The sequence below is a fragment of the Staurois parvus genome, unplaced genomic scaffold (genome assembly GCF_062004578.1).
Source record: "Staurois parvus isolate SC_StPar_1 unplaced genomic scaffold, SC_StPar_1.0 ptg000089l, whole genome shotgun sequence".
Lineage (NCBI taxonomy): Eukaryota > Metazoa > Chordata > Amphibia > Anura > Ranidae > Staurois > Staurois parvus.
Genome location: NW_028317885.1, coordinates 269961 through 292347, shown reverse-complemented (window position 1 = coordinate 292347; position 22387 = coordinate 269961). Strand labels below are relative to the sequence as shown.

The following is a 22387-nucleotide window of genomic DNA, read 5'->3' as shown; positions in this document are numbered from 1 at the left end:
AGTTGTGATTTTGGTTCTATAGACTTCAATGGAAACGCTGCAGAAAAGCATGTAATGTGTTTTTTGCCACGTTTTTGATGCCTTTTAAATCTGCCAAGCAACAAGAAAAAGAAAGATTAAAAAAAAACCTCAAAAGGCATCAAAAACGCACTTCAGAAACGGATCAAACGCAAACTGCATAGCTGTGAACTTAGCTTTAATGTGTTTCATGCAGGAAATAAAATTGGGTTCAAAGAAACATGGATATATAATCTGTTGTAAGAAATATTCTAATGCTGTATATTTGTACATGCACTTTCATATCTACAGTATTTATTGAGAAAAACTCTTTCTAGTATAAGAATATAAAGTGATTCACTGACTTGGCAATATAAATCCATCGGCCCCATTCACACTTGGCCACTCTGAAAATGCAGGCAGGCGTGTTTCTGTCTGCGGTTTCAGACGCGCTTGTATGACTGCAGAGCAGTTATTTCTTAATGGTACCGCTAATCTGGGGAGATTTGACCACGTTTGTTGTGTGAAAAAAAAAAAACCCTGCAAATTGCAGCAAAACAAGCACTGAAAAAAATCGCACAACCCTATATTCCCTAAAAGGTTTTGGACCTTCTTTGGTGTGTTTGTTGCGCATAGGGCAGCCCATTCAGGCCTCATTCACATTTTGGCTGATCTGAAAACATGGGCAGAATCTTGCGTTTCTTTCTGTGTTTTCAGGAATGTAGCAAAGCTCATGATGCTCTTGCGGTGCTATTTCTTAGTGGCACCAAAAATGCGGTGCAATTTTGCCACATTCGTTGTGTGACAAAATGTGCAGCAATTGCGGCAAAACACGCGCTGAAAAAAACATGCAAAGCTCTATGTCCAATGGTTTATGAGCTTTTTTTGGTGCATTTGTCACACATAAGGCAGCCCATTCAAATGATTGGGCTGCCCTATACATGATCCACAGAAACGTGAAAAATGCAGGGATGAGCGGGAACACATATACCTGCTACGCGAAGTGTGAATGTGGCCTTAATGTACTAGGTTTTTTTTATACAGCTGCTATGTAAAAAATATAATTTGAATATTTAGCACTTCTCTTTTATATTTGCACTACTATCATAGCCTACAGCTACCTTGCATTCACCTGTTTCTTCTGTCTCACAGTATGAAATGCTTCATGTGACCCCTCCGATGGGACCACAAGATGTACTAGTCAACAGCCCCGTATCAGATGCAGGTGGCTGGGTGGATGTGGACAAGGAGACCCTCCAACATAAGAAGTACCCCAATGTTTTTGGCATAGGGGACTGCACTAATCTTCCAACTTCAAAAACAGCAGCTGCTATAGGTGAGTTTTTGTTCAAAATGTCTTTTATTTCCAAGGGATTTTTTTTTTCTTCTCCAGGGTACAATTTACAGCTTATCTTGGATGATGAAGCAAACCGGACTCTTCATGAGTGTGAGTGTTTATGATGTCACCTTGTAGAAATTAAAGTGACTCTAAACTAGAGAAAATATTCTATTCAAGTATGCATTTGTACTGCAGAAAAATCCCTTCTATTGCTCTCGGCCTCCTCCCAAATTTCTTTTTTACTCTAAAAACAGATAAAACGTGTTACGTTTTATCGAACGACACGTTTTATCTGTTTTTTTTTTATTATAGTGACACACGTGTATGAGTGTGTATGGTGTAGGCGACCCACTTTTTTTGATTTTCATATATATATATATTTTTTTTTTCACAGACACACACGCACACACAAGTATATTTATTTAGTACACATCTTTATAGTAGTGGTGTTTTCAATTATATTTATTGTATTTTTATGTCATTCACTCACCTCACAAAGACATGAATGCATAAAATACACCATAGTAGCTCACAAGAATCACGCTTTTACATTCCTTTTTTATTCTGCTGCGATCTGAGTACATATTAGAGCACATATGTCAAACACACAAGGCCCGCGGGACAATTCCAGCCCTCCAGGCCTTGTCATGTGGATTTTGAATCCAGTTTTGCAGCCAGAACATGGCAGAATGCCACTCCGCCACCTCCAGATCTCGCCCTTTACTTCCCCTCCCTGCTCTCACTTGTAAACACAGAAGAACTGTGCACAGCGCACTCCTGAACCCTTCACTGTGTACGCAGCCCACCCTGAACTCTGCACTCTGTACATAGCGCACTCCTGAATCCTGCATTCTGTACACAGCACTCCTGAACTCTGCACTCTGTACATAGCGCACTCCTGAACTCTGCACTCCTGAACCCTGCACTGTGCACATAGCGCACTCCTGAACTCTGTGCATAGGGCAGCCATGGAACTGCACTCTGTACATAGCACATCCTTGAACCCTGCACTCTGTGCGTAAATACTCTAGAACCCTGAATTTTGTACATAACGCACACCTTAACCCTTTGAGGGAAACTCCTGGTCCTTTGAGGTCAGCCATACTGCTGAAATTGAGTTTGACACCCCTGTGATAGAATGTGGCCACATTTGTTCTCCATGGTATGTAGGAACGTAGCCATCCTCTCTTGCTCACTCCTGAGATGGACTATCGACTGTGAGATCTTGACATCAACTGGCTTGTTTTCTTTCATGTACAGTATCCTCTTTTTAAATCTTCATAGGCTTGTTTCTACTGCAGTATACCCTTTTTGTCCTTCCAATAAGATGTTATGATGATAATCCTTAATGATAGTAATTTGCAGCATTTGCCTGTAGGCAAGGGATTAACCATTTTATGCAACACAATTATTAATTTTTTAATTAGTTTTGTAATGTTTGGTGTTTGACAGGGTACAATTACCAAAAGTTAAGTTCAAAGTGTATGACAAGTCACAAGTTTTCCTTTTTGTTTTGGATAGAATGGGGGGGGGGGGGGGGGGGGGTTTGCCTGGTTAAACAGTATCACCAGACAGTAAGTGAGGGAAACCTAAAACAGCAACAAAAAACAGCAAGTTCTAGCATCTCCCTACTCTGCTGGAAAAAATATTTTTATTCTGTTTTGTGTTGCTGTTGGAGTTTTTGTTTTTTTTTTTTTTTACTACCTACACTCACCAGCCACTTTATTAGGTCCACGTTGCTAGTGCCAAGAAAATCTCCCCCACACCATTACACCCCCACCACCAGTCTGAACCATTGATACAAGGCAGGATGGATCCACGCTTTCATGTTGCTTACTCTAAAATTCTGCCCCTACCATCTGAATGTTGCAGCTGAAATTGAGACTCATTAGACCAGGCAACGTTTTTTCAATCTTCTATCGTCCAATTTTGGTGAGCCTGTGCGAACTGTAGCCTCCGTTTCCTGTTCTTAGCTGACAGGAGTGGTACTCGGTGTGGTCTTCTGCTGCTGTAGCCCATCTGCTTCAAGGTTTGCCGTTGTTTGTTCTGAGATGGTATTCTGCATACCTTGGTTGTAATGAGTAGTTATTTGAGTTACTGTTGCCTTTCTATCATCTCGAACCAATCTGACCATTCTTCTCTGACCACATCAAGGTATTTTCGTCCATTCAACTGTCGCTCACTGGATATTTTCTCTCTTTCGGACCATTCTCTGTAAACCCTAGAAAAAATCCCAGTAGAGCAGCCCATATGACACCCAACAACCATGCCACATTCAAAGTCATTTAAATCTTTTTTTCTTCCTCATTCTAATACTTGGTTTGAACTTCAGCAAGTCGTCTTCACCATGTCTAGATGCCTAAATGCATTGAGTTGCTGCCATGTGATTGGCTGATTAGCAATTTGTGGTACCAAGCAATTGAAAATGCGTACCTAATAAAGTGGCTGAATAGTGTATATTATAAAACCAAGACATTAGGTGGGGGGATATCTCTCTAAGGCTTGAGCCACATTTTAACCTCTCCCCCCAACTGCTCACCGTAAGCTGCAAAGGCAGTCGTACAGGAGTATACATGATTCCCCCACCCATTTTCATTTAGACCGTTCTAGTGAATGGGGCACACTGCAACCATGTGTTGTGCGATGTTTGTGTCATGATGGTGCGGGCTGTTAGGATTTAAAACAGAAGGCCTTGTGAAAACCGATTCATTGCGGATTGCTCTTCATTAGGATGTACACCATTGCTGCCTTCTGAAGTCCTGGATATCAGTGAAAACCTGACAAGGTGGTTTAATAATTTCTTACATCAGCTGTACATGGCTTAATACTGAGTGGTTGTGCTTAAATGTCCTAAAGGTCTTATGTCTGAGTAACAAGGACACACACTGATCACTGATCTGTTCAGATAATACTGTGCTTTTATGGAATACAACATTTAATTATTTTACAACATCTAGAGCTGGAATGATGTATTATGTAACTCTCTCATTAGATTGCATTAAAGGGTGATTTCTAAAACCACAAACCTGCACAATGTCCTCCTTATCTGCATGCTGCATGCAACTGTCACATGACTGATAAGACCGCTTCACTTGTATTACTTTGTGCCTAGTATGTACTAGAGAGGCAGTACAATGTGTCTCGGCTAGTCTTGGAAGCCTCTAAAGCAGCTGACAAATCATAATCACCCTTCAGTGAAATACGTTCACAGCATTTGAATAAAACCCATATTGGCTTTATTTTGGCTTCACTAGGTTAGGAATATCTACAATAATATCAACTTAGTGTGATAAAAGCTGTCCACATGTCTTATCGGGATGTACTTCTATGTAAAACGGGCTGTTCTTGAATAAAGTCCTAACATTTCTGGATGATCTCTATTAAGAGGAGAAGTCTATGTCACATCGAGATTTGAAGAAGTCATCTAAGGACATTTTTTGGTGACCTTGCTTGACCATGAAATGTCCCCTACAATTGCTCCCTCTCTGATGGATAAGATGTGTAAAGTCATAGTCACCTGGTTTATGAGGACAAATGCAGTCTTAATGAAGAATATAATCTGTGCAGGTTTACTCGGATTTTATGAACTCCTTGATCCAGCAGATTGGTGGGTCCTTGCACTTCAACTAAGGGATCTGACCACTTGTTTAAGAATGCTTTGCTTTGCTTTGGAGAACATTCGACCTTCATTCACTTCATGGAAGAGTGGGAGCACTTTTAACACCTTAACACTTCATACAAGACCTATCCGATATAAAGATCTCATACTCAGAATATCCAGACCATTATAAACATTTGATGTTAGAGTTTCAAGGTCCAAAACCGTATGTTTTCTTCCTGATCTAATTGGCCTATATACTGTATGTATAGTGTATATATAAAAGAAATATTATGAGTGAAATGTGTCCTATGGAATTCATGCATCAGATGGTTAATGGGATTTCCTGAAATAGATATTGTGTATCTGTATGTTTACATGCTCTAATCTTTAGAAACACTGAATCGTAAAGAAAAACCTTTTTATTCTCATACATTCAATAATCTAAACACAAAAGGTGTGCTGCGTTTTTTGGGGGTTTTTTTTGCCTTCATGCTTCCTTTGCATTAAGGTACAAAAACATTCACTAGCTGTTCTTCCACACCCCACAAAAACGTCCATACATAGATCATTGTTCAGCAGGGAGCGGATGAATTTCGATCCATGTATAGGCACAGAGGTCGATCTAGCAATTGACTTCTGTACAACTACCTTGTTGGATTTTCTCTGCTCGATCTGCTCTGCAGGCTATAGCTGCCAGCACTGATCAGTGTATTCTGTCTGTGGGGAAGTCTCCCTGCTGTCATAATACAGTAGGTCAGCAGGGAGGATTCCCTCATCCACATCAAATGTGTGGATGGGGGGGAATCACACGAGTTTTGTTTTTTTGTTTTTTCAGTCAACCGACTGACCTTTCTCAATCCAGCGCTGTGCTCATCTGCAGCAGTGCTGGTCTCTCTCCCTCTTCTCACAGGGACTCAAACAGCAGCGGGAGCCAATGGCTTCTGCTGCCATCAGTCAAATCCTATGAGAAGGGAGCGGACGCTGGTCCAAGCCTCACTGTGTTCGTCTATGGATTCACACATCCCAGCTCAGAAGCATACCCCCACATATGCCCCATAGTGTACAGTATGGATAGTTGACTGGCTCCAGTGATGTCTGTATAATGTCCCCTCTACATGGGTAGAAGCATGCATGTTTGCTCATTGTGCCTATAAAATGTTTCCAAAAAGCTTTTACCATAAAGTAATTTGGCAGCCAGATAAAGAGCAAGCCATCTATGAAAACCCATGTAAAGGCAAATACAGTGTTCCATACAGTGTTGGGGTTTATTTTTTTAGATACAATTTCCAGTAAAAATATCAATGGCCATTGGTATCGTAGTAAAACCATGAAACAAGATGCATATAATAGGAATAACACCTTTCAGGGAGATCAGTCCTCAGGGGCCCTTTTTCTAACTGTATACTGCCAATGTATACCCTTTTACACCAGCCTGTATGGAAGCAATGTGCTGCCACAAATATGGCCATACAAGGAGAAGTTGCATTGAGCTCAGAGCAGAGCTATCAATAATAAACCTACACTTGATTGGTGTCAGTGACAGCAATAATAACCTTCAGCATTGGTGTCCGTGGCAGCAATAATAATCTTCTGTACTGTTGTCAGTGGCAGCAATAATAACCTTCAGTACTAGTGTCAGAGCTGCCACTGACATCAATGCTGAAGATTATTATTGCTGCCACTGACTTCATTGCTGAAGGTTATTATTGCTGCCACTAATAACCTTCAGCATTGGTGTCAGTGGCAGCAATAATAACCTTCAGCATTGGTATCAGTGGCAGCAATAATAACCTTCAGCATTGGTGTCCGTGGCAGCAATAATAATCTTCTGTACTGGTGTCAGAGCTGCCACTGACATCAATGCTGAAGGTTATTATTGCTGCCACTGACACCAGTACAGAAGATTATTATTGCTGCCACGGACACCAATGCTGAAGGATATTATTGCTGCCACTGACACCAGTACTGAAGATTATTATTGCTGCCACTGACATCATTGCTGAAGGTTATTATTGCTGCCACTAATAACCTTCAGCATTGGTGTCATTGGCAGCTCTAATAACCTTCAGCATTGGTGTCAGTGGCAGCTCTACTAACCTTCAGCATTGGTGTCAGTGGCAGCTCTACTAACCGTCAGCATTGGTGTCAGTGGCAGCTCTACTAACCGTCCGCATTGGTGTCAGTGTCAGCAATAATAACCTTCAGCATTGGTGTCAGTGTCAGCAATAATAACCTTCAGCATTGGTGTCAGTGGCAGCAATAACAAACCTCTCATTAATCGGTGTTCATTTGTAGCAAACCCACACTACCCCTACATTGGTGATCAGTGGTTACTTACCTGAGCACTCTCCTGTGCTGCTTTCTCTCTTCCCAATGATGTTGGACTGGTTCTGTACTCCATAGTGAGATAGATCATTCCAGCCAACAGGTAGTGCCAGTGTCATTCATGTGCCTATTGCTGGAACACAGAAGGCATTTTGACACTCTGCACCTCCTGCAAATCTTCATAGGTTGTAGCTGGGACATTGCAGGCGTCAAGAGGGCCCCTCTGAGTGGACATCCCTAGTCTGTGGCATTTATTAAAAAAATTAGGGCAAAGGAAATCATTTTTAATATTTTTACATCTATAACAGAAAATAAGAGCAAACCAGAATCATTGCACAGGAGCTTCTATTATTTTGTTGGTTATAAGGTATCTTGTACTGAATCTATGAGAAGGTTCTAATTACATTTGTGTTGTGTTTGGATTTAGCTGCCCAGACAGCGGTGCTGGCCAGAACGATTTCCTTGGTTATGAAAAATCAAAAGTCCTCTGCCAAAGTAAGTAATATACATATATGTGACATCCATTTAAAGGGCTGCATTCAAAAATCCCCATTGAAAAGTGGCTCATCTCCTTCCCCCGTAGGCTCAAACAGGCTCAGGTTTTGAGAGTCTGGGGGTAAAGAAGGATAGGGACTAGTAGAGGAAGAGGCGGGATAGTGGGGTTGGGACCTAAATCTCCTACTGGACAGTTTGACTTGTGTAAAGAAACTAAAACAAAAAAAAACATATACTGGTAGAATCAACTGGAAATAAAACTGTTATGGGGGGCACAGATAAACAAAAACTGCTGTGCTAATGAAGACAGACTGCATCAATCATATGTAATTGTTTTTATTTTACACATAGTTACTTGTTTAAAGTCTGTTCTAAACCTATCCAAGCTAAACCTGCTCCCACCTCATTCTAAGCCCTATGCTAACTACCCTGTAAAGGAATGATGTGTATACTTATCTATTCTGAGGGCGCTCCAGTCTGGTCACATGATCTCCCCAGCTCGGGTTAGGGGAGAGGAGAGATTCGTGACAACGGCTGCAGAGCCTGGGCAGTGACGTCACCAAAAGACTTACTTTCTATTGGTGACTGTCTCTTCTCTCCCTTGAAGTGGGTGCTGGAAGCCAATCATGTGCCTGGATCAGAGCGCCCTTAGATTAGGTAAAAATAAGCATCTTTCCTTTACAGGGTAGTTAGTATAGGTATTCGAAGGTGGGGTGACAGCAGGTTTAAGCTCAGACCAGACTTCTACTTTAAGTCTGATTTTAATAGATCACTAACCTGGTCTCACAATATCAACCAAACCACTCTCTTCGATCCTCCCAAGACCTTCTGCTCTCTAGTTCCCATGTCATCTCCTCCCATGCTCGCCTCAAGGACTTCTCCTGAGCTTCTCCCATCCTATGGAACTCCCTACCCCAATATGTCCGCCTGTCTCCTAATCTATAAAGAGAAAGGTTTTCAGGGATTGTCTAAAGGTGGATAGAAGTCTATCCTGCTTCTACATAGTAAACCACCATTTTATTTCCTCCATGAGCTCATCCCCCCTCACAGCTATTACCTTTTGTATCGCTCAACCCTTCCTCCTAGATTGTAAGCTCTGATGAGCAGGGCCTCTGTTTCCTCTTGTTCCAAATTGTATTGTAACTGTAACGTCTACCTTCATTTTGTAAAGCGCTGCGCAAACTGTTGGCGCTATATAAATCCTGTATAACAATATATAACAAAATATGGAAGCAGGGGATAACTGGTAATGCATGAAAGTGATATTCATTGTCTCTAAAGACAAAGTTGGTAAAAATAAATTTTCCAACATGGGAGCATGCATTGGAAAAGTACATTAGCCAGGAGTCAACCCATAATCTTAGTGGACTTTTTTTTTCTATTCTTTTGGATATATTTTGCATAGAAAAGTACAAAACATTGTACCTGAACTGCCCAGCAGAGCTTGGCCTTAAAACAGAGGAAAAGAAAAATAGCCCGCACATGAAAAATTCAGCCATACAAGTTAAAGCCAAAACCCTAAAAATAATACAAAAATAATATAAAAATCAGAGACTTAGAACCCCGAGTTTCCTTCAACCCCCTAGTGTATGTTTCTTTGAAGGACTAGAAGATCAAGCACATTTGGTATGTGCCTGCTAGATCTTCTAGTCCTTCAAAGAAACATACACTAGGGGGTTGAAGGGAACTTGGGGTGACTAGGATGGCGATACAAGGAGCTAATTTTCTGCTGAAATCCAAAGAACTGGATGAAATTCACTCCATGGATGGCCCTATCTGCATTCCCCTTCTGACATCTTTTTTTCTTTAGCATGGTTCCTTTAATCTTTAGCATTAGACATTAGTAGGTGACTTGTTGGTATATCATGGTATAACGCTTCAGGGACATCATTATTGTACTCCCTGGTGCCAGTAGGGTGATTAGTAAAGGTGCTTGGATTTTTTTTGCTGATTTTAAAATGTGCTGACCTGACCTATAAACTTTTTTTTTTTTTTTTTTTCTTTTTTTCAGTATGACAAAGTATATCCTAAACTAACATAAAAAAAGTTTAGCCTTTTAGTTAGAGAGAAGAGGGTTTAGAACAGGGGTGGGCAAACTTTTTGACTTGAGGGCCGCAATGGGTTCATATATTGGACCCGGGGGCCGGACCAAGAGTAGATGAATGATGTGTATGTGTCATCCATAGTAAGTATAGTAATATTCCCCCATATAGTAATTCATCCCCCATATAGTAATTCATCCCCCCTATAGTAATTCATCCCCCCTATAGTAATTCATCCCCCATATAGTAATTCATCCCCCATAGTAATTCATTCCCCATAGTAATTCATCCCCCATAGTAATTCATCCCCCCTATAGTAATTCATTCCCCATATTGTGTCAATTCACTTACCTTTGCTCCGCGCGTTCCTCTCACCGTGTTCCCGCGCCTTTCCGGTCTTCAAGGCGGACTGTGAGAGGAGCCTAGCTCCCCTGCTGCCCCGCCTCACGCTGCCCCGCCTACACACATCCTGACAGGCAATGTTTGCCACGCTCCGCGGGCCGGATTAAAAGGTCCGCCGGGCCGTATACGGCCCGCGGGCCGTAGTTTGCCCATTGCTGGTTTAGAGCAACTACTTGGTTTTTACTGTTCTCGTTGAAAGTTAAAGAAAATCCCAAATTTTGGGTTGTCCCCAGAAAAGTAAAAGAAGGGAAATCTTCCAATGGGGACACTAGCTCTAGTGACATGGGAGGACCCAAAGAATCCCCCTAATTTGCAGGGATTTTCTCTCATTTCCTGTTTTGGCTCTGGGACAGGAAGTGAAGGAAACGCTCCCTTATGGGACACAGATGGCGCAAAGGGATTATAATCTTCCCATACTCTATTCAAAATGGGGAAAAAGAAGTTTTTGCTTTTAGTGCATCTTTACAGACTGAACATTTAAACCATTCTTATTACATGTGTAATTTTATTTGTATTACTTTAGAAAAAAAAGAACATTTAGCTGAATGCAGAGTTTTTTACTTTCTAAACCTAAGGTCTAAGTCTGCTGTACCTTCATGAAGAAAAGAAAATTACAGTAATTGGGGATGTTTAGATTTAAAAAAAACCCAGCTAGGCCAAAAATGGTAGTATGGAGAATTTTCAGTGTTTGATGGATATATTGAAATGATTATATTGGAAACCGTGATGCTTCCTTCAACCATGAACTAAAACAAATCTCTACATAGATGAGGAGTATATTTCATGTTTAATGAATCCTAATTTTCTTCATTGTTTGCAGTATGATGGGTACACTTCATGTCCCCTGGTGACAGGCTACAACAAAGTGATCCTGGCAGAGTTTGACTACAACCAGCAACCACTAGAGACCTTCCCCATCGACCAGGGCAAAGAGAGATGGTCCATGTACCGTATGAAAGCAGACATGATGCCATTCCTGTACTGGAATTTACTTCTTACGTAAGTTCTATTCAAGATTCGGATGTCTTTATAGGACCGTTTTTTTTTCATGTGCAATTTATTTGTCAAACAGCTTGAAGAAAACCATAAGAAATTATCTGCAGGTACTGCGCACCTCTTATTAGGTAAAGTGATAATAAAATCACCTGTACCTACATAGTTATATAATTAGTCTGGCTGAAAAAAGACAAAAGTCCATCCAGTTCAACCATTAAAAAAAAAAGTTATCATCCTATACCCACAGTTGATCCAGAGGAAGGCAAAAAAAAAAAAAACCCAGCAAAGCATGATCCAATTTGCTCCTGCAGGAAAAAAAAATCCTTCCTGATCCCCGGAGAGGTAATCGGATATTCCCTGGATCAACTTTACCTATAAATGTTAGTATCCAGTTATGTTCTGTGTATCTAGAAAAGAATCCAGGCCTTTTTTTAAAGCAATCCACTGAGCTGGCCAGAACCAATTCTTGAGGGAGTCTATTCTACATTTTCACAGCTCTCACTGTGAAGAATCCTTTCTGTGTTTGGAGATTAAATTTCTTTTCCTCCAGACGTTAAGAGTGCTCCCTTGTCCTCTGTGATGACCTCAGGGTGAATAACTCTACACCGAGTTCACTATATGAACCACTGATGTATTTATACATGTTGATCATATCCCCCCTTAATCTCCTCTTCTCAAGAGAAAATAAATTCAGTTCCTCTAATCTTTTCTCATAGCTGAGCTCCTCCATGCCTCTTATCAGTTTGGTTGCCCTTCTCTGTACTTTCTCCAGTTCCCCAATGTTCTTTTTGTGAATTGGTGCCCAAAACTGAACTGCATATTCCAGATGAGGTCTTACTAATGATTTGTACCGGGGTAATATGATATCTCTCTCTCTGGAGTCTATATCTCTTTTAATACAAGAGAGGATTTTGCTCGCTTTAAAAACCGCAGCTTGGCATTGCATGCCATTATTAAGCTTGTGATCTATCAGAACCCCCAGATCCTTCTCCACCATTGATTCCCCCAGTTGTACCCCCCCCTAGTATGTATGATGCATGCATATTCTTAGCCCCCAAGTGCATCACCTTACATTTATCAACATTAAACCCCATTTGCCACATAGTTGCCCAATTAAACAGTGCATTGAGGTCGGCTTGTTCTAAGGCTTACCTATAGGTACAGTGAATGTTTCTTACACCAGCACCAGAGAAATTCACATCAGCAGTAGCCGATTATGTCACTGCGCACGTGCAGCGTGCTCTGTATTTAGGGCACAGTGAGAGTGCCGTCAATGCAGAGAGAGAGCCATGCTGCAATTGTGACTTCTGTGCACATATGGGAATGACATAATTGTCACCCAGCCCTTTAAACAGCAGACAGCGTGAACCCAGGCGAAGATGAAAGAACCAGGAGCGGAGACAGAGGAGGATACTGAAGGTCTCTGCTTGGCAGAGAAGTCTGCCAGGGGGTGATTTTTAAAAATTTTGTTAGGGGAGTTTACTACACAAAAAAAAAAAACTAAAAACTTTGACTTGCTAGGTTAGGCATCATTTATACCAACTACTGATGGTTTGGGTCCAATTTTGCCAAAACAGAGATCCAATAACCCAAGAGAAGCAGAATGTAATTTTGAAAAACCAGGAAATGAGAAGCAAACCATAGCTGTCATGGGGATATATATGTGGTACACACCTTTGATCAAGGAATATTTCACGTTACATTTCAGTTTGAAGCTCTCTGATTTATTGTGTATTTTTAACAATATGGTCGTCTAGGGGGAGCATAGTGTCTTATTCTTCGAGTATTCCAACATAAGGCCAAGGAACAGGCAGATTATGTTATGTAGTTCACCCTGGGGTCCTTTGTGTCACAGCAGGTGGAATATTTGTCAATATATATACACTGCTCAAAAACATTAAAAGAACATTTTGAAAACACATCACATCTCAATGGGGAAAAATATCATGATGGATATCTATACTGATGTGGACTGGGTAATGTGTTAGGAACATAAGGATGCCCCATCATTTGATGGAAATGAAAATTCTCAACCTACAGAAGAATGAATTCAAAGACACACCAAAAATCAAAGTGAAAAAATGATGCAGCAGACTAGTCCACTTTGCTGAAATTTCATTGCAGCAACTCAAAATGGTACTCAGTAGTTTGTATGGCCCCCACGTGCTTGTATGCATGTCTGAAAATGTCGGGGCATGCTCTTAATGAGATGATGGATGGTGTTCTGGGGTATCTACTCCCAGATCTGGACCAGGGCATTACTGAGCTCCTGGACAGTCTGAGGAGCAACCTGGTAGCGTCGGATGGACGGAAATATGATATCCCAGAGGTGCTCTATTGGATTTAGGTCAGGCGAGCTGCCATTGTGTAGCCTGTAGAGGTCTGTGCGTCCCTCCATGGATATGCCTCCCCAGACAATCACTGACCCACCAACAAAATGGTCATGCTGAATGATGTTACAGGCAGCATAACATTCTCCACGGCTTCTCCAGACCCTTTCATGTGCTCAGGGTGAACCTGCTCTCATCTGTGAAAAGCACAGGGTCCTCAGTGGCGGACCTGCCAATTCTGGTGTTCAATGGCAAATGCCAATCAAGCTTTATGGTGCCGAGCAGTGAGCACAGGGCCCACTAGAGGATGTCGGACCCTCAGGTCACCCTCATGAAGTCTGTTTCTGATTGTTTGTTCAGAGACATTCACACCAGTGGCCTGCTGGAGGTCATTTTGTAGGGCTCTGGAAGTGCTCATTCTGTTCCTCCTTGCACAAAGGAGCAGACACCGGTCCTGCTGATGGATTAAGGACCTTCTACGGCCCTGTCCAGCTCTCCTAGAGTAACTGCCTGTCTCCTGGAATCTCCTCCATGTTCTTGAGACTGTGCTGGGAGACACAGCAAACCTTCTGGCAATGTCACGTATTGATGTGCCATCCTGGAGGAGTTGGACTGCCTGTGCAACCTCTGTAGGGTTCAGGTATCGCCTCATGCTACCAGTAATGACATTGACCCTAGCCAAATGCAATACTAGTGATAGACCATCAGAAAAGATGAGTAGGGAAAAATGTCAGTTGCCTCCACCTGTAAAACCATTTCTGTTTTGGGGATTCTCATTGTTGCCTATCTAGTATACCTGGTAATTTCATTAACACCAAAGCAGCTGAAACTGATTAACAACCTCCTCTGCTACTTAACTGACCAGATCAATATCCCAGGAGTTTCATTGACTTGATGCTATAGTATGATTTAAAAAGTGTTCTTTTAATTTTTTTGAGCAGTGCAAATATCATCTTTCAGGGCTAAGTGAATGATTAATGTCTGCTCTTGAATTAATACGGCTTTAAATATATTGCAGTTTACCAATTCCTAGATGTGATGGCTGCAGTAGTTTTTTTTTATTTATTTTCACCTGGTGATTTGGCCAATAGGTTTATTTTGTTTTTCAACAGAACAAGCTGTTTTGCAGATGTTGCAGTTATAGCGTTGAGACAAACCATTTACAACAGACAAGGGTGCTTACAATGATGAGCTTTTATTCATTTATGTAAAACCTTTATCCCAAAAGGAAAAAAACAATTGCTGTAACTGCTTCCAAAGTGTTAGCTGGAATTCACGTTTAATTTGTTAGTGCATCAAAATCTGCTAGCACATCCAACATTACCCCCATCCCCAATTAATGCGACTGTCCAAAGGTGCCCCCTATGCTCCTTCATCCAGAGTGAGGACACTCCAGTAACGCACCTCTTGTATTAGACAGATCACCAGGTGAAAATAGAGGGAAGATAGTCTAAAACGAAAGTTAATTCACCTACCACTTTTGATTGGTAAGCTACAATATATTAAATTTTTGGTTTTATGTTTAATACCACCTTAACCTCTGTGGAACAGGAATATCCGTTTAATTGGGATACTGTTTTGTGGGGCCACTGATGGGGGCTACAGGCAGTCCCGCTTTACTAGAACTAAGCCCCAGCAGAGGAGACCGGGCCTGGGCCCCACAAGGGCTGTCTTTAGGTGCAGCGTCAGGTAGGCTGTACGAGAAGGCACTGTACTAGCTAACATTTGCAATATTTATACCCATTGGCCACCTAAGAACACTGCAAACTAATCCCTAGCCACTTGGGCAACAAGCTTGCCAATCACCGTACATTGGGGGTGTGGCATACAATGCCTGTCATCGCTGCCGTTTCCCAAACCTTCGCTTTCAGTGACTGGCTAGAGGAGTGTGTCTGTCTGTGGCAGGATACACAGGAATCAGACCGTACCGGGAGTGCAGAATGCTGTATTGCCTTACAGAGCATTGGATTGGAGGGGTACATAGGAGACACAGGTGCCATAGAGGTGAGTAAGCTGGGGCTGATTTTACAATAAACTGTACATTTCCACTTCAATTTTGTGCTGATGAGATGAGTAAACAATACTTTGTAAGGGTAGTTTTGAACTTTCCTCCTGTTATCTTATTTTACTAAGAGTAATTGATGCTTGGAACAGACTTCCAGCAGAGGTAGTGAGTCCGTCAACAGTAAGTGGATTCAAACATGCTTGGGACAAACATAGCTCTATACTCGGACAAACTTTTTTTAAAAATCATATATAACTCAAACAATGGGGCAGACATGATGGGCTACTTGGTCTTTTTTTTTCCTGTCACTTTTCTGTTTCTGTTTTTATGACCTATAAAATATGTCTCTGGTCTCTTTACAGGGGATACTGGGGAGGTCCAGCCCCCTTCAGGAAGATAATGCATCTTGGGATGAAATAATGTGAACAATACAATCACTGTCACATCATAAGCCATACAATCTACTAAAATGCTTGCTGGTGTAAGAAAAGACCGTCTACTAAAAGTTTACAGGAGTTTGGATTAATTCATGTGTAAACACACCATGCTGTTCAGATTTGCATCACATCCAGAAACATTCATGTCAGCGGACTCATGCTTTGACAAAACAAACTGCCATTCTCTATTTGAGATATGTCATCAATCTACAGATAAATTGTGTATTTTTGTTACAGAAATCTTTCTACATTGATAAAGGCCTTAAATATAGTGTTGTTATTGATTGCTTGTGTCATATATAGAAAACTGATTATCTTATTTGCCAGAACATTAGGGACAGAGTTGTATGTCCTGTTTTTGTGCTAGGGACCTCACAAAAGAAAGTGATTTAATCATTGGTCCAATGTTCTCGTGTTTGTGGTATAATTGGGGGAGGGGGGATTTACTAAGGGCAAAGAGACTGCATTCATTTTCTCTAGAGCTTAGTTAATATGTTGAAGCTTCACTTTGTAAGGAATATTCAGTCATGTGCAAGGAAAATAAAAAATCTGCATTTTTGCTTGCACACGATTGTCAATGGAAATCTGTATAACTTCACATGAACTAAGCTCTGGGGAAGAGGAGTTGAACTGCACTTGCAATGTGCCTTTGCCTATTTGCCTTTATTAAATCCACCCCTGTGATCTCTTAGGTTAGTTGCTGACATACCTAAAGTGGCCTCACGCTGCATTGGCTCCCGTTGCTGTCAATCACATCCAGTGAGTCAATGAGGAGAGAGAGGGGGGGGACGGACTGCAGCTGTCTGTGAATGGATATGGAGAGCAGTGACTTGGGAGCGAGCCTGCTTGTTCTGGGGGCACGCGGCAGGGGCAAGGAACACCAGCGGGGGACCTGAGATAAGGAGGATTGGGGCTGCTCTCTGCAAAACAGAGCAGGTAAGTACAACATGTTTGTTATTAAAAAAAAAAAACATTGCCTTATATCACTTTACTGCATTCAGTGCATTAAGGTAAAAAACCTGCGTGCAGCTTCCCCCTCAGCCTCCCTAATACCTACATGAGCCCCATCTTGCTCCAGCGATGCGCATAAGAGCCAAAGTTCTCTCTCTCTCCTCATTGGTTCACACAGCATTGAGAGCCATCGGCTCCTGCTGCTGTCAATCACAGCTAGTGAACCAATGGGGGGGGCGATGGACAATGTGCATTTACAGGAGCGCAGCTCGGGAGTGAGTCTGCTTGAGTGCCCCCATAGCAAGAAGAGGCTTGCTATTGGGTACACTCGGCAGGGGGGAGGAGCCAGGACCACCGATGGTTTTAATTGAATTTAATTCAAGTATCATAGTTATGTGGCTCAATATACCCGTGTGAATGATATGCCAGTTACATATTTTTTTTAATTTATCACCACTCCTCCCGGCTTCCTCCTCGGTCCAATGCCAGCATTCCTTTTCAAGCAGATAAACCATCATATTATTCTGGCCATTTTTATATATTATGCCATTTGCATAGATGTTTGGTTTAAGTACTGTAGCTGGGGTAGGTTTAGACTTTCGGAATCATACCAGAATATGCTAGTGGCAGACATGGCAGGAAGTAAAAGCATGACTGGAGTTCTAACCCTTCCACAAAGGTCTCTTCATTGCTGTCTGCATTACCATAGTTACGGTTTGTCCTGACCTCCCATCTCCAACATAAACATGGACAAAGGCAACAGTAAAAACTTTGCTGATGTCACAGTCATTCCCTACTGTACTAACCGCTGTTACCCATGGACATATTTGCTCTCACTTCCTATCCTGGTAACTTGCATCAGGATAAAAGTTAGGGGAAATCTTAACCCTAATAGTAACACAAACAGCACTACAAAGACTTGGGTCCTGTTGAGCAAAAGGGATAGGAAGTGTCTGAAATATCAATGAACTTTCTAACCTTTCCCTAAGGAGAAATTTCATCCTATGTTCAACGTCATGCTGAAGGATTTTCTGATTGTAGTCCTATCATTAAACCCTCATGGTAATAAAACATGCTGCACACAAACACAATGGATTCCTAGCATAGCTTCCACAGCTTGTCCCAGAATTAGATGGATCCCAGCACAAGTATAGTTTATGGCTGCTGGGGGAATTGAGCCAAAACACAACTTCTATCTCCATAACTGGGACACAAGACGTAAAGCTGAATGCCAGATTGTCACAAAAGATTTCCATACAATGTAACTATGTATTGATTAACCAGTTTCAGGACCTAGGGTGGACCTTTTACGATAGAGTCCTTCCTCAGGGAAAGAAACACCTATCAGTGTAGCTGCTGGGACCTTTCTCAACCTGTGTCAGCTCTTTCTACACCAGTTAGGCCTAGTTCACCCCATGGTGTGGAGACATGAATTTTTCTGCATGCGTTCTGCAAGAGCACAAAGAAAACAATTGTTCTTGTGCCGTGTTCACACCACCATAGTATCATCTGACTGTTTATGTGTGTAGAAGCACCTACTGTGTAATGTAGGGGCTGTGTAGAAGCACCTACATTATGCTGCTGCCTACAGTAGGTTGGGACACTGGCAAACAGAACAATTGAAAACCGGCCCCTCTAAAACCTTCTCTACCCAGCATGCCCCAGTTTTTTCTTTCCTCAGGAGTTGGGATGTCATTTATGCTGAAAATCAGCCTGTTTTTGTTCTAGCCCTCTTCTCATGGAATTTTGTTCCTTGGATGACGTCAGCAGAGATTTGTTACTACATAACTGGTTTCAGCATAGCAGTTATCCAGAATTGGAATTTTTTCACCACTGGCTTTGGAGGCTGTAGCCAGACCTTGCAATGGTTATTGTGAAATGTGACCTCGGACAGTGAGTTCTGCATTGTGGTATTTTACAGACCTTAGTGCGCTGTTGGGTTAGCTATGGAGTGCTCTTCAGGTCCACACCTATGGCTCTGCCTCATTTGTGACCCTGTCTCTGAAGACTCTGAAGTGAGTCGGGTCTGTAGGTTGAAGCAGCTCACTGTTTGCACCACTGGACGGAAAAGATTGAGGCACTGGGTGGAGTGTTCCACATATGCACAGCTTCTTTCCTGACATGCCCTCATCAGTACCAGCTGCCTGGATTGTGAGTACATGAGGCCTTGCCTCACAGTATGCCCGATTGCATTTCTGCTCATGCAGATGGAACATGGCTTTGCTAAAATACACAAAGGACAGTCTGCTGCCACAAGTGACATCAGCCCATACTCCCCTAGTGGTTCTGGGTGTAGTTACTTGGTATGCCCTGAAGGAACATATTCCTGTAATACAGAACTTGGGCCCCCTATTGTCATAGGGTTATCATCAGAGTCTTCATCTTCTCCATCCGGTAAGGCCAAGCTCTCCCTCATGCCCAGAGGGACCTCTAATATAACACTAGACTTCCAAGTTGCTTGTGCTCAGATGGTAAGGCATTCTGCCCACAGACTCCCTTCAAAGTCTGTGTCTGATGCTCCTGAGCCCTTATATAAAACTGTGATATTACCATCACTGATTCAGAGTCCCAATAGGCCCTCTCTGGGGAAGGTGTTTTTTATAAACCAGTTGCCTGCTGTTGATTTAGATTTGCAAGTTTGTTTCAAACCTTGTCAATGTTGTTTATGGTAACCTGCATCTAGAAAATCAGCCTTCCAGCCCTTGAGTCTTTTAGGGCTCTAACAGCTGCCAACACTTTTCCCCTACACCCACTATGTGGGCCATTCATCGAAGAGGAAAGGAACCATTTAAAGATATTAGGCCTTACCAGATAGTGTGTTGGAACTTTCCCCATGACGAGAATTCATAAATAGGTGTTCTGTTCCTACTGTAGGTGCACCAGTGATCCACCAGAACAGGAACACCACTAAGCATGTTGAAGGCATGTTCATCTTTCAGGGTTTCACTGACAGAATCCCTCCTACAATTTTAGTTTGGTTCTCCATCCTGTGTTGGAGGTAATTTTCACTCGTCAAACGGTCTGAATACATAGATTCCCTGAAGCAGGATCCCTCAACCACTGGCTCCGAGAGCATCAGCTTTTAAGACTCCTGCTGCCAAACCCTTCTGATTGGCCAAACACCTGCAAGCTTTGACAAGATTTCACAACTATATAGCAATGGTAATGTGAGGCTGTTCTCCTTAAAGATGTTTTACTTCCCATAGGTCATTGATCCCTTCCTTACCCATCAGTGAATTTTCCCTTACTTTACCTTTTAGGACTTGTAGGGTTTTGAGGGAATAGCTTCCTAACAGTCTTTTCTTTGCTTGTTGACTTTGTGTTTCCCTCTGTTTGAAGGCTTAGAATCAGACATCCAGATGGTGAATGAGGTGGTTTATACCCACCCCCACTTGCAGGACTACATTTGCTGGGATGGGGCTTCAGTCTGGTTTCCTAGAACAGACAGTCAGGAGATCCCACTGATGCCAGTCTATTTCCTAATCTTATTGCAGTTGGACATCACTTAGGTATTGCAAGACCTTCAGCTACAGGAAGATTTGAAAGTTCTCCCTATGACACAAGTAGCCTTGGCCTGGTTATTCTACTTCTGATTGCACTGTCTTTAGAGACAATGCATCACCATCTGGATCAGCTAGTACTCTCCACACTAAAGAGGGAGAGTTTGGCGCCTGGGTGCTCGTCTCTTGTATGACAGAAAGCATCCATTGTTGGATGGCTCCGTGCTGGCAGCACACACTGGGATCCTGCTGCAAGTGTGCCCTGGGATGTTAACATGAATGGGTTCCTGCTTGTCCTGCTAGTGTTCACTTGTACCAGCCTGGTGTATCAGTATAACCTCATCCCTGTCTACCTTTTGCTCACCCTTCTCTCTTCCTCAGGCAGGTTAGACTTCAGGCTCTTGTGTTTTCTACCCATCTCAGAGGTCATTTAGCTATCACTTTGGGATATTTAAGCAGTATGGCTCTCACACCCCATGAGTATGTTGTGGTATTTTTGGCATTGAAGCCCCTTTCCCAGCACCTCAAGAGTAAGGTATTACCAGTCAGGCCTCCTGTCAACTGCCTAGTCCTCCCTTATGGATGTTTTATTTGTACAAGGCTTCTTTCTATTTTGCCCATGTTATGCATGGTGGACTATACCAACGCTCTCAGGTAAGTATGTTTAATGTGTGTTGGTGGATTGTAGGTTCTTACAGCCTCTTGCTGGTTGAGGCTTACTGTTCTTTGTAGAGAGTCATTCCTCTTGGTGGTGAGCTCTTCTGTCCTGGAGCACTAGGTTAATCCTGTGGTCATGGTAGTTCCTTCACTTACCGATTCAGGTATTGGTCCTGCAGGAAATTCTGAACTGATGAGAGTTTCCAATTTCTTATTTCTGTCTGTAGCTGTTGTGCTTTTAGACACAATTGTTTCTAAAGTTTTGTATGCTTCAAAAGGATGGAGAGGGAAATACAAGTTTTGTACTGACTACATTTTTTTTATTCCCCTTAGAGTACATTAGAAGACACAGGTTCAACGCCCTTTAATTTGCTGGCCCTTGGTATTGCTTTCTTTCAAAACTGAGCAATGCTAGGTAGACTTACTGGCTGGAGCACAAGATGAAAATAGGAGAAAGCATAAAAGAAAAAACTAATGCAGCCATCACCTCCAAGAAATGGAAAAAAACTGCACTACAATAAATGATTGCTTTAGGGTTTAATACGGCTTAGTGGGTCATTTCTGCATATGCAAGCAGATTTAAACCACTCTCTACCCCGAACTGCATTACTCTGTTCATTCTGAGGCTGCAGCCACAGGATTATGGTAAATATGCAAACATACAGGTTGAGGGTGGGGTAGATTAGGTCACAGGAGAGGTGGGGGGAGGCTAAGTAAATGCCTTCTTTAAAGATTTGAGAATAGAACTAAAGGCATTAATTTAAAAAAATATATATTTTAGAGTGGTAAAAGGTTAAAACCTGTCAGATTTTTTTTTTCTTGCTTATCTACACATTAGGGAGATTAATTCCCTGTAATTCTCCTGATCATCAATTGCACTGGGAATGAATGCAAGCATAAATCCAGACTTTTGAGCTACAAAAGTTCAAATGGGGACATTCCTTGAAATGTTTATCTAAGGGCCATTTCACACAGGCTTTCCAATCAGCAGAAGATCTACATTGGCAGATGAGAGGCTTGTAGCTGCTCAATTTAGAGAGCAGACATGGACAGACCCCACTGTCCATTTACATCTGACTGTCAAGTTTTGTTGTTTTTTTTTTTTAAGCAGGCCTGATCAGATCCAGGAGGTAGGCAGGTGAAATAGACAAGTCCTTTTACACCTGCCAGTCCATAGGAATGAAGGACCTTCCAATCAGGTCTGCTGGAAAAACTGACAGGTAATCCTGATCGGATTTGCCTGCGCAACAGAGCCCAAAGAGCCTTTCCTTCACTCTGGAAAGAAATGCTCAATTCCTGGTAAATCTACA

The 22387-nt window shown here is 42.1% G+C and overlaps 1 protein-coding gene across 1 annotated transcript in view; it reads left to right on the top strand.

Annotated features, from left to right (window-relative positions):
- Positions 1–16240, top strand: part of SQOR (sulfide quinone oxidoreductase) — a 77414-nt gene extending 61174 nt beyond the window's left edge. The window contains exons 7-10 of the mRNA XM_089670284.1: positions 1150–1333; positions 7690–7757; positions 11022–11200; positions 15895–16240. Of these exons, the coding sequence (XP_089526410.1) occupies positions 1150–1333; positions 7690–7757; positions 11022–11200; positions 15895–15952 (489 nt within the window). The 3' untranslated portion in view covers positions 15953–16240. The remainder of the gene's footprint in view (positions 1–1149; positions 1334–7689; positions 7758–11021; positions 11201–15894) is intronic.
- Positions 16241–22387: the final 6147 nt, after the last annotated feature.